Here is a 19,420-nt window from a genome sequence, read left to right as displayed (position 1 = left end):
CTGGATAGATCGTATAGATTAGATTTAGTTCGCTTACAGATCTTTTACAGCTGATTTATATGTAGATACCATTATCTCAATCTTTGCTTTGAAGCTAACCCTTGTGCATTTCTGAAAATTACCCGTGTAACTTTATCACTTCTGAATTCTATGTAGATAATCTAAATGTTGAATCAGGTTTACGCTTGTTTATTGGCAATTTATCAATTATTGCAGCCATGTATAACCTAGTATTTGTTTAGGATATACATGTACGAGTAATTTTGGGGAATCACACCATTGCAAACAAGTAGTGTAGGCTGAGTGTCAGAGGTAACTTATGTAATGGACTAAGTTGAATTCTAACTCCTATAGTCAAAAGTCCATTACTTCTAGCCTTCTGTTGAAGGGATTCTGAAGCTGTGACTAAACTTTGTGGCCTGGTAGCTCTCTGGTATTAATCTCATGTTGGACCAAAACTTTGCCATACACTTTTCTGTCATCTGACTTGTCATATGAGTAAAATCTCTAACATTGGTGCCAATTGAGAGTCATGGCATGATCCTTCAAGGTTCCTAATATAGCACCACAGGAAGAAAAAATAATGTGGTAGTCATTTGTTTCATTATTTAGATACAAGCTAAGTTAGAGTTACTTACATATTGGGAAGCCAGAAGAAAATTTATTTTTCAAAAGTGTTTGTGGGTGACCTTTCATCTGTTGACATTTTCTTGTTATTGTATTTCCTTTTTTCTACACCTCTGGTCCCTTAGTCTATGATCCAAAAGTTTTTCTAAACTTTTTCTTTATAATCCGTAGGTGACAAATTCAAAAGCTACATAACTTTATTTACAGCATGTGACTGACATGCTAGTAGACCCAATCCTAAAAACTCTGCATGGAATTGGTGTATGAGATTCTCAGTTTATGAATCTGATGGAAATAAATGGGTCTTTATGCTTATTATCATTGCTTTTCAGTGCAAATTTAAATAGAGGAGCAAGTCATTAATCTTACTGAAGTTTTCAATATATATGTAGTTGTATGTTGAGAGACTGGGAATGAGGTGTACATTCCACCAATTTGACCCTTGATTCATCTCAATCTTATTTGTAAATTGGTGCCATTTTACTTGTGCCCTTGAATGAAGAATTACATATAACAATAAAGGTGTGATTTTTGTCTTTTTTTCTTCCTTTTTTTTTTTTTTAAATAATTTTATGATTGCAAAATGAGACCCTCTATTTATTTAAGTTTCCTTTTCTTTGGTTGAGGAGACAAAAGAACACACATGGGACACAAGGACACACAAACACGTACATGCACAGAACTTCTGTTCACAAACATATTTAATTGCAGTAGTCATGTTAAAGCAAAAATTAGCTGATTGTTGATGGACATTAAATTTCTTTTAGTAGATTGAAGACATTTGGTCTTGTGTTGCTCAGTGGGCTAGTTGTCATATGCATGTTTACAATATCATGTAGTTGCTTAAATAAGTAAGCAGATTTTAATGCTGTATTCTTAGGAAGCGTTATTCCTTTAGGCTTAAATAAGATTAACCTCAGTGTGCAAATCCAGAAGTCAGGAGTAACTGACAAAGAATACATATTGAAATAGCTCTAAATACACATTTATTTTAAAATGTTATTAAAGGGTAAATGCATACTTTTTCATGGTGAACTGTTTGTTTCAGGATAACTACTGTCTGTTAAATAACACTTTATAAAAGCCATTTTCCTTCAATTTTGTCTTTCCTGTTATTAAGCAGTGATTTAGTTTTTCCTCTGTTACTGGTGGAGCATGAAATTAACATAGCTGTCTTCATGCTAGCTCTGAAATGGCAAATTTTAATGAAATGCATTGTACAGTGGCATAAATGATGCGGCAGTAATTTGGAAAATGAAAAGTAGAAACAGAAGGTGAAACATTGATTTGTCTAGTAGTGGTTTGTTAATTTAGGAAAGAGTTTGCAATATGTACTTGAGACTTTTACAAACAAACTCATGAAGTTCATTACTTGCACATTTTTGTAATCATCATTCTCCTATAAGCTAGTAAGTGAGTAGGGTTTTGTTGTTTTTCATGAAAATAGTATATTGTTTACTTTTAATTATTCTTTATTGCAGATGGTGTTCTAAACTCAGTAAACCACACCTCTCCTATAGTAGCAGTGGAACCTGTCTCAACCTCTCTCTGCACTGATCAGAAGTATGGACTCTCAAGCCTTTCTTATCAGGAGGGTATGTAAAGTGCTGTGCGAGGGATCGGTCTCAATCTCAATCTTTCTTTAGTATCCAGTAAGACAAATATATCATAGCCAAATTCCAGTTTATAGTTGCATTCTGGCTTCTAAGTTCTATGTAGTATCAATTATAAATAACATTCACATTTACTTGCTGTTCTCATTTTCATTAAATGTTCATTCAGTGCAGTGTCACATCTGATAAGTGTTCTTGTTTGTTAAAAAGTCTCTTTTTAAGATATTTTCTTCTTCCATGATAAAACAAGTTACCACTCAAAAACTACCTTTAGAAAAGTCCTAGTCCTACTGTAATGTCCAGAAACCCTATCTATTATCTGTGCAGCAATTTGTGTGTATCTGACAGCACATAAAATGTGTGACTGTCATTGACGGGTCTTGCTGTGTCTTTTGCCTAAATTTTCTTATGACCAACCTTTGCAAAGAAATTTTCATACTCATGCCTCCAAATTCTTAGGCAGTGTGCTAGAGGAAAGGTCATTAATGCCATTGCAGATTTTCATTTTGAAAACCATAATTGTCCAAAGAAATGTTCTACACATTGCAGGTTTTACTAGATTTCATTTACATGTATTACATCTTAAGTTCTATTCCAAAGTCCATGCAAAATCTAGATACTTTAAAAGACGTAGACAGAGATCATCTGCCTTTCCTGTAGGTGAAATTGAACACGCTAGTTTCATGCCTTTTTCTTATTTGGTAGAATTAGGGTGCTTTATGTAGCTAAGAGGAACACAAAACTTTTAGAGAACATATTAATCTAGCAAATGTTTAAAAACCTTTGATATCGCTCAGGATGAAGGTCAGCGTGTGAATATGAGTTGTTACTGTTACTGTTCCTTCCATAGAAATGTCAGGCCCTCCATTTCAGATAGCTTCAATGGATGAAAATGGAATCCTCAATATGTGGGTGAGTAATATATGTATGAAAAGAGGGTGTTACATGTTGGAATAATAAAATACTTCTTGAAATACAGCAACACAAATCTTGGATTTCCGATGAGAATTTCCTCCCTGAAAAGTACAGCAAAACTAGCCATGCTATTGGAATTCTCTTCAAAATCTTTGACCTGACTCCCTAATGCCAGGATGTTTTCTTTAGGCGAAACTGTTAACAGGTGCATGAATTCATGAAAACATGCAAATGGTAGTTCAGCATGTTCAAATATTTCTAATAATTAAATAATGGACCATGGTCCTCTTCCACCCATCTACTTTATTTTATTTGAATCACAGTGGTTTCAGAGACTGTACTGTGAGAAGTCATATTTGTAATTATATTAAATAAATGTTCAAGAGGCAAAATGTGAAAATCTGTGGATAAGATAACCCTGCCTAAAATATGACAGGCAGGTAAGCACCAGGTCTGCTGCTCTTAAATACTGTCCTGACAGCTCTTCTTTCTATCGGATGTTTTCAGTCTTCTGTTTTTCTAATGAAGCTTTGGCCCAGGTACCCCCAAACCTGTTTTTCACATATAAGTTATCTTGCTTGAGGAACTGAATAGATACGTGAATATTAAGGGGATAAAAGTATTTCCCTTCTGTAGCACTAGTTAAGTCCCTTAAAGCTCTAAGTAACTTTAGTAGCAGTGGGTTTGAGCCAAACAGACTTTCAATTGGAGTTCATGGAAAGGTGGTGAAAAACACAGGAAATATGTTATAATTCCATACTTGGGGGATTTAGGCTGTTTTTTTTTTGGTTGCCAATCAAACCAACATGATGTCAGCAAGCAATTAAGTATAGAGGGTGACTTCCCATTTTCTGCTTCCAGTAGGGAATTTCCATCAGGCACATGCAACTGTTTTTAGCATTGCAGACGTTGACAGAGGATAGAGAGTCTACCTGCAATCATTGTAATGTTAGACTTAACTCTAAAGGAATATTTAGATGGGTATGTCATACATTATTACAGGTAGTTAAAAAAAAACTTTAAAGTCTGGTAAATACTTATTTTTTTATTAATGTTGAATATTGACTTTTCAGGTAGTTGTAGAATTAAAGAAAGTGGATTTATCTGGTTCACAAACTGATTTAGGTAAGTACTGTATAGTAGAGATAGGATGAAGTGCATGGATTTTGAGATGATGAAGTTCCTAAGGAGGAGGAAGAATTAGTGTTGACATCAAATGGTCTAGAAGAGGACAAAATTGTTGAGAAAAAGATCCATCCTGAATAGGACATATATCTCCTATTTTGGATTGTAGGTTAGGTATCATGAGCTGCAATCTGATTCAGATTGCAGCAAAGATTGCTAATTATTAGCTTATCTGCTAATAATTAGCTTATCTGCTAATTCTGCACTGGCAATTGCTGCCTACCACAGGCAACCACATTTCTTAGAACATCAAAGCAGATACCTGTATCCTCAACAGCTTCTTTTTTTTTATTTTTAATTTTTTTTTTAAGGAGTACAAGATTTTATGTCATACTTGGTACACTTGTTCTTTTTTCAGTTTTAACCAAATTTCTTATAATGTTTTTGTTACATACATCTCCATTTTGATAATTATCCTGGAAATTCTCTTCTGATTAAGGTACATTATTAGAAAAAAGATTCTGTCAAAATGGTAAGGAGCAAGTGCACTCAATCTTTGTTGAGTCATCTGAATAACTTTTGTTCTTTTTTGTTCTTGGAACAAACTTGGACCTACTTATCTGGAAAAGGCTGTCAATAAAATCCAGATCCATTTTTGAATGCAAATATAAACAATGAAGCAATGCTAACAAACTAGAATTATTAATCAGTTTTATATTTTATAATCTCCTGTGCCTTGTCTGTCTATGTTGAGTTACCAGATTTGGATATGTATGTCTGCGGAGAGGTGTATTTTAAAGCTAGGCTGTGGTGATGTGTTGGACACAACTTTGCTTTTGCCAGCATTCGTTTTCTTTTCATCTGCAAAGAGTTCTTGGGTTTTCATAATTTTAATCATTATGCTATTCTCTACTAACAAGTAGCATGGAATAACTTTATGGAAGCATTATTACCATTTCTTATTACCATAGTTCATGGTTAAGGATCCAAGTGACATAAATGTGCATTTTCACCATTGATAGAATTAGGTTTTATATAGTGATATTGCATGATCTTATGTGCGTACTGAAGAACTGAAACATAATTGAGTTCACATATTTCACTTTATCTGTCCTCTTTCTTTGATTTCTTTCAAATATTTCAACTCTTTAGATTTGAATTCTGAAATAAAGAGTTCAAATGATTTAGGATTCTTATGTATCAAAGCTATTTCTGCAAGAAGCAATTTTACTGTGCAGTATCCTTACATTTAGGTTAAAAGGTTAAAACCTAAGGTTAGCTTAGGTTTTAATTTGCTGATAGCGCTTTCTTAATGCAAAGTTCTTAATTCAATTTAAATAATTATTTTATACAATTTTAGGTTTAATTCCTGGAGGGAAAGTGAAGTTAGTACATAGTTCTACTATGGAATTGAATAGCAGGTAAGAAAACAAGCCTTTGGGCTTGTGTGTCTCATAAAGCTAATTTTTATTTTACGCATGTGATATACATGTATCTTATAAAGCTAATTTTTCCTATACTTTGTTAAGTTACTGTTATCTATTTAATGATATATATATATTTTTTTAATGCACACTTTTCCTAGAACTATCAAGAGTTTCTGTAATGTAGTTGCATGTCTTCAGGAGAAAATTCCTGTACATTTTTGTTTCCTTTTACCTTTATGTTTTTCATAGCCTTTTCCCAAAAGATGTGCGTCTGAGAACACCCCAAACTCTGACTATTAAATTTCTGTCTTCTGATCCTAATCATTTCATTGTTGGAACAAACATTGTGAGTAATATGCTACAATTCATCTCATTATTTTTTTCCGGATGCTGTCCCATTTACTTGGATTTTTACCAGAAAACTATATGTAAAATTTGTAATTTGAAAATACTGCTACAGTCTTTTATTAGCTATTAAGGACCTTTTAATGTAGCTGCTGTGTGAAATATTTAAGTTTTAACTTTTGAATTATGAATTTCTAATATTGATAATGTAGTTGTGTTTTTTGTTTGTTTGTTTGTTTTAATTCTTTTTCCTTGTGTTTTTTGTAGGGTCTGATAGGCCATGGTACAAGACATGATTTAAAAGTTCTTCCAAAGCTATTCAGACCCCAGGAGAGTGGAATAAGATCAATACGTGTCAATGCAATTGATTTCTTCCCTTTTGGAAAGTCACTTTTTTTGGTATGAAAACACTTTAAATTAATATAAGTTTCATTTTTAATTACCTATGGAGGAAAATTTTCCAATTTGATGTATTTAACTAGATGTGATTGTTGATTTACCACACTAATTCCAAACTGAAATGAAGGGTAACAAACATATTATGTCCTGATGTGACTTTGGATACGTGAAAGATAGAGGATCTGGCTCACAGAAACAAATGTTAGTCTCGCTGCAGCCATTAACTTTGTAACTTACTCTGATTTACTGAAATTCAGCATTGCTAGCAGGTTTTCTGCTGTGAGTTAAACTTCAGCTGTTTCTCACTGTTATCACATATCTCTTAGTGACATAATCATTTTGGAGACAAGATATCTGTGAAAGAAATGTCTGTGGAGCAGCTGTGGGTATTCCATGCCATACTTCCCTCTCCACTTCATGGTTTTGCAGCCAGCCTGCTGACAAGCTCTCGGTGTATGCCTGGCAGCATATGCATCCTACATGTGAACAGTTATCTTCACATCTAGCCTCTGCAGTTCAAATTGACACACAGTATTTTAATCGTCTGCCTTTTCAAAGTTAATTCAACATAAATTGGCTCTAGCTCTGGTAGGATTTTCTAAACACCTAGACCTGCATATACTTGTACTTGATCCTCTCTTAAATAATGTCTAAATATGCTATGGTTTACATTGGGATTGCCTGAGGTATAAAATAAACGTGTTTGGCTATTGGATATGTATTTTGTGTCACCATGTGCGGAGTCTGAACTTTCACTTACACTGTGGAAGTTCTTTCCTTTTTTCCAAATGCATTTATTTAGTATGATACTGACTCCTACAGGTTAGTATTTTTAGTATTTTTCTGCCTGGTGTTTTCAATAATTGATTTGTAGTTTCTATCCTGCTTAGTTTGTCTTCCTCCCAGGAAATATTTTTTTTTCCCTATGATACAGGTTGGCTGTTCAGATGGAAGTATTAGATTACACCAAATGACATCAGAGTATCCCCTCATGCAGTGGAATGACAGCACAAATGGCCAGCCAATTATTGCCCTGCAGTGGGCTTTAACAAGACCCGCAGTGTTTTTTGTCCTGGATGCATTGTCTAATATTTATATTTGGGATCTCCTGGAAAATGATCTGTTGCCTGTGGCAAAGCAAACTATTCCATCAGAGAAGTGAGTACATTACACTACTGTATTTTTAACAAAATATTAATAATATTATCATTGACATTTTGGTTAGCATTTGGGGTGGGGAATTTTTTGCTTAACATAAAATGTGAATTACAATTTGCTTTTCTAACTGTATTTTTTTAATTGCTTGACAGAGACACCACAGCAAGTGTAATTTCAGATTATGTATTATTTTATATAATCTGACAAGAAATAATGTTAGTATAAATCAAACTCAGAAATGGTGTTATCAGCGGGATGGATGGATGTCTGTATGTGGACAACTTGCTGTTTATATGTAGAGAAAAATTTTGTTCCCACTAAAATCACTGGACTGCTTAAGTTCAAAGATAACTTTTCTGAATCAGGATCAACAAGATAACTTTTCTGAATCAGGATCAACCCCATAAATGTTCAAGATATGTTGGAGAATATTTTAAAATGCCTATATTACCATGTGTTTACCAATATAAATATATTATGTTTATTGTCACAAAGTAAACAACATTTTTGGCTAGCATATATTCACCAAGACTAACAACACGGCAGTCACACAATGCTGTTCCTGTAGTCAGTGTAGAAAACTGAGTATCCTGTAGATCGATTGAGAATTGAAGTTTCTCAATTAACCTTTCTGAATTGAGGATTTTCCTTTCTCCCTGCTGGGTGCCTTGCTGGGAGCGTCTGTCTTCCCTAGGCTTAAGTTAGTCTTGGTGACAATCCTTCTAAGTAAAAATTGTCGTTGCTGTTTTGCAAGCTGTAGCGAAGTGTTGCTAGTTTTGGGAGAAAGTAATACATTTTTTAAGTTGTTATACTGTACAGTTTAGGAAATACAATAAAAAGTATCCAGTTCATTTTTACAAGCTTGAAATAACTTTGAGTCATGATTAGAAAATGATGATGGAATCTGTGAACAGGGGCAGAACTTCCTCTTATTAAAACATTAAATGGTTGTGACTGGTTAAAAGCTAAATGCTGGGACTTGAAAGGGAGAAGTACACTATGACGATAAGCAGAAAAGGAAGAATCAGTTAACTATAAGTAACTTGCTAAAAACACATTTGAAAAGACCATTTTCTATTAATTTTGTCTCAACCCACTTACCCTCCTCCCTTCTTTTGATTTCAGAGTTGTAACTATGGCTCTGCTTGGAGAACCAGAAAAAACAAATGGATTGTTAGGAGTTGTGCTGGCCGAGGACTCTGGACAGATAGATGTTCAATGTGTAAAGAAGAAGTGGGCATTACCTCAGCCTGAGGAATCTGAAAAGCTAAATTTGATTTTGTTGCAGTCCTTTTAGAAGCAGGATATCTGTGTGGGTTTATTACTGCAAAATATTTATGATTTTTTTTACCGCAATTAAAAGATTTGTAGTATAGTTTTGTATTTGTGTATAACTTGTATATATTTTAAAGAAAATCTGTATATTGTTTCAGATGAAAAAATATATTTTATCTTAAAAAATGACAGAACCAAATTTTGCTTATAGTGCTCAAAAAAATGATGAAATTCTTTCCTTATTGAAAGAATTCTAAATATGTATATTTTCAAAAAAAATATTGGAAATATATTCCTATAAATTATACTACTGTTTTTCATAATTCTACTCAGAAATAAATAATAGCAAACCTTTCTCTGGATAGCATAAAACTGTGCTCCTGTGTAAGCAACATGAATGTATTGCAACTTGTATCTCTGGGCCTTTACAACACTAATGCTTGGTAAAGATTTCTTATATCTACCTTGAAACATCAGGTAAACAAATTTCCATTTCATGAAAAAAATGATTTGACTCCTGATTTTGCCCCTGGGGCACTACAAAAAGAATACCTGAAAGCTCAAGTTGTCCTGATATATAGTTTGGATCAAACACTAGAAGTAATGTGCTTATGACACTTACTGAAATTCTAATGTGATTTCTGATGTAAAACAGAAAACACTGACCTGTTTAATGCTGTAAATCATTTCAAAGCTCTTGTAGTGAGGCAGAGGATAGTTGTCTGTAATGTTATTCTAAGTTTTGAACATCATTTGAACAAGCACAGAAAATACCTTTAAGTTTTGTAGCCTAACAACTTCCAATTTAAAGATCATGAAGGAAAAATATGGTCAAACAGAGCAGAGATTTAGGGGGAAAAAGGACAATTGGAAAAAAAAAATGTTCTAATGCATTCAGAATTTAGTGTATGTATACTTAAGCTATGTACTTTCTCCTTCTAAAGTAGACTGAAATCATTTGTAAATTTTAATTGATTCCTAGCAAAGTGTTTTCTATGTAAAATGTTACTTAAAGTGAGCAGACTCAGAGTGGCCACATGATGGTGCCAAGTCACTGCAGTAAAGGAAGAGTGCCTTACATAAACAGTGTACATCACTTAGGAAATTAAATTGTGTTCTTTTGCACATTCCCCTCTCAAAAGCAGCAGCCACAATCCAGAGGGCCAGATGAAGTACTGCTTCATCAACCCCTAAAATATGTTGGAGAGAGATGATGGGGAATATTTTTAAATGCCTGTATATAATATGTTTATATTGCTTCCTTTCAAATATCTTATTGAAGTAACCTCAACCATTGCAGTGTGGAAGGTATCGTGTTCTCAGTTTTAGGTTTGGTGCTTTCACGTGGATAGGTCTGTCTTCACAGCTGCAGTATATGTATGGATCTGTGGCACTAAAAGTTAAACTAGAATAACTTTAATAATTCAGGGAGCAAATGAGAGCAAATGGTAGGTATTTTTTGCAATAGGGTATCAGAACATGACTACTAGGACCCATACACAAATCTCTCTCCATCTCGCTCTCATACCCACATGCATGGAACCACTGCCCTTCTCCCACCCACCCAATTTAAGGTCAAAATAAAGTGTTGAAATTATACTGGTCTTCTGAGAGAAACTGTTACTTGTTATCATTTCATCACTTTCAGTGCTTACCATTCTCATTTTTTGTACTGAAGAGTCTTCTGTTCATGGAAAATGTAAACAATGGTTTGGGTTTTCTGTCCTGTGCTGTAAGCAGTCATCCTCTCCCTCTTCCTTTTCCTTCTCCTGTATGCAAAAAGGAAAGAACAGTGGTTACCTTCATACAGAAGTATCTGGCACTACCTCCGAACAGTTCATAGGTATGCTAGAAGATCCAGATGGTTTATGCTGGAGACTTGAGTGCAAGTCAGTTCCAATGTTTCTTGCCTAAAAGACCATCTTTCTCCCTTAAACTTCAAACTGAAGTAATAATATGACTGAATCCTGTGCTGGCAATGGCTGTCTTGAGAACGTGAGAAAAAATGTATGGAAGTTGCTGCTTTTTTGCTTATTTTCCCACTGAGTAAATGCAGACCATTAGACTGGCACTGCATGTAACCTAGCAATGGGGATTATTGGTGTAAGCATTTTTGACCATGAATATGATCAGAAAAGTAGGAATTACTGGTATGCTGTAATAGAATGAAAGTATTCCATGTGTAAGCACCTACTCTTTGTTTCAAACAAAAAAACACTTAATTTTCCATCACCTACTTTGAATGATTGTGAAATTAATATTGCAAGCTCAAGGTATTGGATTTTTCTCATGTTTCAGAAGCAAGTAAAAAAGTGATTAATTAAAAATGAAAAGCTGTATATGAAAGAAAACACATCCACCGTTGATTCCAAAGTGTTTTCACATTTACAGCGTTTTTCCTGGCAGCTCTGATATGTGTACATATGTGTACACATTCTACTGAATGATCCAAGCTCAGATCCAGGCTGGGCAGAAAATGGATTGACAGCAGCCCAGAGGAGAAGGACCAGGGGGTTCATGAGAAGCTCAACACAAGCCAGCGATGCGTGCCTGCAGCCCAGAAAGCCAACCATGTCCTGGGCTGCACCAACAGCAGTGTGGGCATCAGGGTGAGGGAGGGGATTGTCCCCCTCTGCTCTGCTCCTGTGAGACCCCACCTGGAGCCTGCGCTCAGCTTTGGACCCCCAGCACCGGAAGGATGTGGACCGGTTGGAGTGGGTCCAGAGGAAGCCACTAGGATGATCTGGTGTCTGGAGCACCTCTGCCATGGAGGGAGTTGGAGTTCAGCCTGGAGAGAAGGCCCCAGGGAGACCTCGCAGTGGCCTGCCAGGGCCTAAAGGGGGCTTCAGGAGAGCTGGGGAGGGACTCTGCCAGGGAGTGAAGTGGATAGGACAAGGGGGAATGGCTTTAAACTAAAAGGGGGAAGATTTAGATTAGATATTAGGAAGAAATTCTTTACTATGAAGGTAGTGAGGCTGCCCAGAGGAGCTGTGGCTGCCCCATCCCTGGCAGTGCCCAAGGCCAGGCTGGATGGGGCTGGAGGCAGCCTGGGCTGCTGGGAGGGGGCCCTGCCCATGGCAGGGGGTTGGGACTGTATGGTCTTTAAGCGATATATAAGGTCCCTTCCAACCCAAACCATTCTGTGATTCTATGACCTTGATTTAGGAGGTAAAAACTGGTATTGGGAAGCATTTAAAGTAGTCTTAACAATATATATATCACCTTTGGGCAATTTTGGAATATGTGTTTTTTACAGAATCAAGCATGGTTAAAATTAACTGACCCATATAATAGAAACTTATCGTTTTAATGATATAAAAGCTGAATCACTATCCACCCATATTAATAACTTTTATAAAATATCACATCTTGATCTTACGCCAGCAAATTCTGGCAGCAAGGCTGAAAAATTTTAAATATGCAAGATGCCAGAAAGTTTTGGATAAACTTCTGCTCTTATTTTCCACTTTATGAACATGCTTTGAAAGCCTTTTCTATTTAGAACATAAATATTAATATTGTTTTCATTGGATTTTGTCATCTCACAGATGGGAAAATGAAGTTTTCAGTAGCTAAATAAGAAGTTAGCTGAGGAACAAAATTCCTGAATCAGATGGCTGATTTTTTACAACTGTTTAGAAATGCTTTTATTAATCTGTCAGCCTATATTTGCAGTAGAGCTTGGGAGAACAGAAATAGCATGGCTCTTCTTTTGTACCAGAACACTTATTTTTAATTGTACCGAAGGTGACCATCCTACCAAATGCAATTTTGCTTTAATTAATCGTGGCTGTCATTTAGCCGAGTTGTGTTGAAAGTCACAGGAGCATTGCAGCTTCCATAGCAAAGGCAAAATATTCTAATAGCTGGAAAAATTTCAGCAGAACACAGATAAATCATAAAAATAGTTATTCTTTTTAGAGGCAGATTTATTGTTTTTATTTATTTATTTGTTTATTTATTTTCCAGAGGGAGATGGAAATCTATGTTTATTCTAGGTGTAGAAATTGTCTGGGTTAAAGCAGGCAAATCTAAAGGTTCATTGAATGACACAGGCTGTTGGAATAGGCCTATCTGTAGGATTCACATAGTCAGGAAGTGACCAGAGTTTGGCCATCAGTAGCATGTGCAGTGGCATGCAAACAAGGAAAATTTACCAAGATATTGGGTCCGGAAAATAGCTAATGAGCCATATTTTCATTGCTAACTTAATTTCCAATCAACCTTTTCAGTTATCTATTTACAGACAAATGCTTCTTTGTTCATGTGTTTCTGAGCCTGCTAGGTCATAAAAAGGAAGAAGGCAAAAAAAAATCAGCTAACTTCTCTTCTACCAGCAGTTCCTAAAGGTTTCAGAAAGTATATTGATGGAAAATACATCACCCTAATTCCTGATGTCATATTATTCAAACTGGTGTGGAAGGCCCTACATCTTGATGTTACAACATGGTAAGTGGTGATTTGGGTGCCGCTATGTGAAAAACAAGTGGCATGCGGAGTTACTCATCTTTTTCTATATTTAGTGCTACATGAAATGTCTGGAGCTGGACACTGGAGCTATTTAAATACAAGTCCTGTCCAGCATTATTTATTTTTTAAGAAGTCAGCAAATGCATTTATGCAAATAGAAATTGACTATGGCTGGGGAGAGGAAGAGATGTCCCCTTCCTTCCTTGTAAGGTTTTTCACAGCCTTTCCCTCCCCACAAATGCTGTGATTCATCCAGCTTTTCCTTTCTATGTTCTACAGCCACTGGTAACACGCCCACTGTACTGGTGATGAAAAGATGCCCATCAATCAGATCACCTGAGATCTTGGACTGTTGGAAGGGTTTTAATAGCTGGTACCAGGAGCTGGGGATTTTTACCTCCGGAGCAGATAGTGCATTGGCAGCTGCAATGCAGACTTCCTCTGTGTCTGACAAGATGCAATAGTGAACCAGTCCATAATTAATTAATTTATTTATTTTTATACACCACGTAGACTGAATTGAAGCCAGCAGAAATCAATGGAAATTTTTCTATACATAGGTTATATTTCTTCTATAAAGACTGTGGAAAGTAATACGAAGTAAATTTCTCCCAGCAGGTCTTTATTTTTCCTGTGTTCATATACATGTGTTTATAGGCACTGATTGCTCTCCTGCATTCCCAGACACATGCTCTTTCCTCTCTGTTTGCTTTCAGAAGCTAAATTATTTTCTCCTGGACAGCCAACAGTAATACGGTTGGATGCTGGTGACTGTGACACTCGAGAGAGGTAAAAGCACTCAATCATTTTTCTGTAATTTAAAGGTGTTTTAGGTGGAAAAAAAATCTCTGAACAAGTGTTGAAGAAAATAGTTTGTAAATCCAGTAAAATGCTCAGAATGAATTGAGCTGCACAACATGAAAAGGACTGGTGTGTGTGAGGTCGGTCTCTGCTAACCTGGGACTCTGGTTGGTCTCTCCCCACCTCGCTGCTGAGGTGCTGCTTCTGCACCTGGAGATCCTTCTCTGCCCTGGCTGTGAGGGGGTTATGGTAAACACTGAGAACTGTCACGTACCTATGTTATTAAGATATTTAACGCGTATGAGGAATGAGGAAGTCTAAAAGATCTGGATTTCATTTCCACCCCTCAGCATTTCCCATGTTCTGAGGAGCAATGGCCCCAGCCAGGGAGGGAAGAGGTTATCCACAGCTGCTCCTGCCTGGCTGCCGTTCAGCGCGACCTCGGTGCGCCCGAGCGTTTGCAGCAAGATAAGGCCAGCTCCAAGTGTCCTGCTTTCCATCAAATCCGCTTTTGGGACGACAAGGGAACATATGAAACACAGATGTAATTGTGCCTTCTTGTCCTCTGTGATGATGCTAATTCAGGCACTCGGGGGCCTGCGCTGTGTACACATTTTTCATTTGGAACCAGAAACATATTTTCTTCTCAAAATATGGTTTATCGATCTCGGTGGCTTAGTGCAACGTGGTTCTGAGTTAAACTGGCTTTAGATAGATATGACGGGATCAGACCAGACAGACAGAGGTATTCTTCAGTGTGATTCTTCAGTAAAATCAAGGGGTATCATTTGAGTGCAAAGAAATCTGAACTTTTGTCTTCATATGGGTTACTGACAGTGTCACATGCAGACTAATAAAAGCACCAACACTTGTACATGTTTAGAAAAATATATATGGGCCGTAGATCTAGTTGAAACTTTTTGACATTGTGCCTTTAAACTGACTGAATCTGAGCTTAAAATAATTTATATCATATTTATAAATTAAAGAGGCCTAAGTGCTCTCTTTGCATTTTGTGCTGGTGCAACCCAGTTGAAAATAGTGATGATATCCTAGTAAAAGCAGGAATAAAGTAATTTTGTAATAGTCCATACTACCCATTGACATTTATAGCATGATTATTTTTCACCTTTAGCTGAACCCTTACTTCTATTGGATTCATTAAATTTTGTAATATATTTGTTGCCTTTTTCCTCCCAGATGTCAAGTGGTTTTTGCTTTTCGGAGTCTGAAATATAACAGCCTCATTGGAAATTAATCCCATGCACAGGACAGACAATCTGTTGCTGCTGACTAGGTTTACTTCAATAAATTAAGAGCAGTTAGCATATATTATTAGTTTTCTAATGCAGCATGGCTACAGTTTTCTTAAGAGGTCTTTCCTCATAGCCAGGAGTTCTGCCAGGAGCTCACCAGCTGACAATTTCACTTCCATTTCTCTTTTCTGTTGCTTGTCTTGCGACTAGGCGAAATCATTCAGCTCGTCCAAACCACGGTTGTTGCACATCAGGGGTTTCATAACTTGCTTCAAATTCAAACTGCAGGTTTTTTTTTTTTTTTTTTTTTTTTTTTTTTGTGCGTGTGTGTGTGTGTGTGTGTCTGTTACAGAAAAAAGATGTAACACAGCAGCTGGTTAGATGTGTATTTTAAAAGCCACATCTTTAATTCACTTGGGTCTTCTAAGAGACAGAAGAATGGAGGCCTAAGTAAAATGCCTGTACTGTTTAGAGACACAGAGAAGCTCTTCCAGAGGCTTAGAGAAAGGATAGTCCATAATCAGGTATTTGCTATTGTCTTCAAAGAGCAAAGTCAAACAATGAACTCTTACACTGAGCTACTTAAAGACTTAAATTACCGTGACCCTGCTTGGTACTGCAGACTTCAAATGCTGTACCTTAAAGGGAAAGAATTAAGAGAAAAAGTTAATAAACTTTCCTCATCTAAAATCATCTTTGACAACCAGTCAGGAGTCAAGTTCTGTTGTGCTGTTGAAATAAGCGACCAGGAAAACACCCTGTCCCACAGAGCTTATGTGATTTGGGTGGAAGGGATTTTTGTTGATTGCTGCATTTATTTGCAAGGGTAACACGATACTCTTCAAGCCCATGCAGTTGAGCCAAAGGGCAGACTGATTAATTCCAGAGAAGTAGAATAATGACAAAAATAAATGTGAAACCACCCTTCGAACCCTCACTTGGAAGATTAATGATTACTAAGGTTACTTTAGATATCCAACTATTTTTCACATTAGAGGACAGTGTCAAAGGGCCTCATTTAAAGATTAATTCATCCAAAAAGATAGAATTTGCACTGAGTATAATGAAATTCCTTTGCTGAAATTGTTGGGGTTCGAGCCTAGAACCTAGGTTACAGAAAGACTCTGCAGACTGTATATTCCCTGAGTTTCCTTGGCTTTCAGTTTACCTGCTCAATACTTAGCATTTTGGCTGTTCAGAGAGGTCATTTCATTAAACAAAGACATTGCTACTAACATCAGGACTGCATGGAGTCCCTGTTGTGCAAACAGAAATGAAAACCACCTACCCACAATTTTGAAGACTAGTAGTTTACATTTGTTAAAGCTCCAATTCACATTCATTTCATATTTTACAAAGATAGGGATTGCACAGTGTTCTACATTTCATATCCTTTCATCCCTGTCTTAAAAAAAAGTAAAAAAATCAGCCAAACACCCCAGCTGTTTAGTGTCTTCATTGGTCCGTGAAGTTTAAGGTCTTTTTAAAACCTATCCATATATGAAAGTTGCCATATTTAGACAACAGATCAGTCTCATCCCATCCACATGTGCCAATAGCAAGTGCTGAAGAAAGAAATACAGAATAACACAGGAAGCACACTATGATATTTTTCTTCCAAGTATGGTGTGTCTTCCAAGCTTCTGGCAATCCATGGCATAGGAATTTTCTGACTCAGATGGTAACAGATCACAGTGTTTAAGTGAAAGGAAGGCATTTTTTCCCATTAATTCATCTAATAGCTTTTTTAAAACTTTTTTTTTTTTTTTTTTTTTTTCCTCCAAAAAAATGTGGTAATGTATTCCACCAAATAATTACACTGTATAAATAAACACCACTCTTTTAAGCCTACTGGCTGATCATTTGATCTTCTGATCATTCTGGAGAAGAGAAGACTGAGAGGGGATCTCCTCAATGTATATAAATATCTGAGGGGTGGGGGACAGAAGGATGTAGCCAACCTCTTCTCAGTGGTTTGTGGGGATAGGACAAGGGGCAATGGCTGCAAGTTAGAGCACAGGAAGTTCCACACTGACATGCAAAAGAACTTCATGGTGAGGGTGACAAAGCATTGGAACAGGCTGCCTAGGGAGGTTGTGGAGTCTCCTTCTCTGGAGATATTCAAGGCCTGTCTGGACGCCTACCTGGGCAGCCTGCTCTGAGGAACCTGCTTTGGCAGGGGGGTCGGACCCAATGATCTTTTGAGGTCTCTTCCAACCCCTACAGTTCTGTGAATCTGTGATTCTGTGATCATTTCATTCATTGTGTCCTAGACCTTGTGTAATCTGAAATGGGAAACTGGCTGGCAGGTAAATAGAGAAAGGTTTATTTCCCATACTGTCCCTGTGTATTAATGACTCCTCATAGAGAAACTCTTCCAAATTCTCATCATCCATCTTTATGTTGAGATGAGTTGTATTTAGAGCAGAATTTAGGCTCAAACATTGGCTCACTTTCAACTTGCCCAGTAGTACAATGGTGCTTTCTGTGATGGTCACACCTGGGAATACCAATGAATTGCATCTGACCCTGCTGCAAGGACACTTGTTTAGATAAGGAAACAGATGTGTGTAGAAATTAGCCTCAAGCAGAGCCTGAGAGTTTTGACACTGGCACAGTGTCATTGTAGTCTATTTGACTGCAGGAAAGGTCAGTAAAGGAATATATTGTTACCCTTTAAAATACAGATTCCATATTTTGGTGTGGAATAAGGCGAGTGATATGGTAGGTCAACCGGGCTGTAGCTGACATGGCAATGGCAATCCATGTTTGATCTCCCCAGAGACACGAGGAAGGTACCTTTCCTTTAGAACTGAAGATTTCCAAAGCAGAGCAGTAACAAAGGAATGTTACAGGTAGGGCAGGACAAGCTGAGGTGAGTGAAGGGGTTAGCATCCTTACAGAGAACCTGAAAAAGAGCAAATGCCCAGTAATCCAGTGGAAACTATGGGCTTGCAAGTTACAGGATCCAAATCCGCGCAAACCTCAGGAAGAGACAAGCTCCAGGTTCTTGTGACTCCTATCAATCACTCCTTTGGCATAGCTGTTGGTGTACCCGGTAAGCCTCATCTGTCAGAGGATGGGCTGTCTTTGAGCTGCTGGCTGCTTGACTGACTTTACACAGATTTGTCATTTTGACAACAATAAGTGTGTGCCCTTTTAGTGTTTTGGTTTTGAATGTCTCCAGAGAGATGTTCCATTTCAAAGTGCAAAAATAAAAACAAACGGATATCCAAGCCTGAGCTAGTTAGAGGAGGGCTGGTAGAGCCTGTGATGGGAATCAGTCCTCTGCATTATGCAGTGGAAAAACTATGATGCTGTGGAAAGGAACAGATTATCTTTGACTTCATAGAAGACAGTAATTCAGTTTTTATTAATCATGCCTCAGCAGGCATCTTTTTCATGTAAATGATATTTATTTATTCCATAATATGACCATTTTTAAATCTTTTCAGATGGAAATTACAATATCAGAGCAAGTATAAGTAATATTTTAGCAGCTGGCAACTATTGGATTAAACTGGCACTGGGAAATTACTGGGAAATTGTTAGAAAAAACACAGTTTATTGATTGGTATTGATCAGCATTGATCTTTGAAAGTGAAAATAATGAAGAACAGTGACATCATGCAATTCCTATGAGAGAACCAAAGACAAGATATAGTTATCTTTTTAAGACTCACTTTCAAATATACTGCTGAAATACTGAAGTGAGAAAGGAATATGGGAAATACTGATCAATGGAAGTTAAATATAAATGGTAACTAAATAATACATTTTTATATATATATACACACACACACACACTTTCCTGTATCTAAAACTTAGATAGCTTATATCTAAATTTAAGTAAACTGGAGATCAAATTTAGAGATCTAAAACCTCTATACCTGCACTCTGCCTATATATTACCTCTCTCTCTCTCTCTCTCTCTTTTTTTTTTTTAATATTTATTTATTTATTATTGAAAAAATCAGGGCCTAGTTCTGAAGAGCTGCTTTGTAAACAT

General features: G+C 36.6%; 1 protein-coding gene across 2 annotated transcripts in view; it reads left to right on the top strand.

Annotated features, from left to right (window-relative positions):
• Positions 1-8,990, top strand: part of DYNC2I1 (dynein 2 intermediate chain 1) — a 30,560-nt gene extending 21,570 nt beyond the window's left edge. For both annotated transcript variants that reach the window (XM_027450450.3, XM_021266586.4), the window contains exons 17-24: positions 2,109-2,222; positions 3,091-3,152; positions 4,229-4,280; positions 5,641-5,701; positions 5,957-6,053; positions 6,320-6,451; positions 7,386-7,609; positions 8,735-8,990. In XM_027450450.3, coding sequence (XP_027306251.1) covers positions 2,109-2,222; positions 3,091-3,152; positions 4,229-4,280; positions 5,641-5,701; positions 5,957-6,053; positions 6,320-6,451; positions 7,386-7,609; positions 8,735-8,906 — 914 coding nt within the window. In that variant the 3' untranslated portion in view covers positions 8,907-8,990. The remainder of the gene's footprint in view (positions 1-2,108; positions 2,223-3,090; positions 3,153-4,228; positions 4,281-5,640; positions 5,702-5,956; positions 6,054-6,319; positions 6,452-7,385; positions 7,610-8,734) is intronic.
• Positions 8,991-19,420: the final 10,430 nt, after the last annotated feature.

Source organism: Anas platyrhynchos, chromosome 2 (genome assembly GCF_047663525.1).
Source record: "Anas platyrhynchos isolate ZD024472 breed Pekin duck chromosome 2, IASCAAS_PekinDuck_T2T, whole genome shotgun sequence".
Lineage (NCBI taxonomy): Eukaryota > Metazoa > Chordata > Aves > Anseriformes > Anatidae > Anas > Anas platyrhynchos.
Note: the sequence above shows the minus strand (reverse complement) of the source record. Positions and strands in the feature narration are given on the sequence as shown.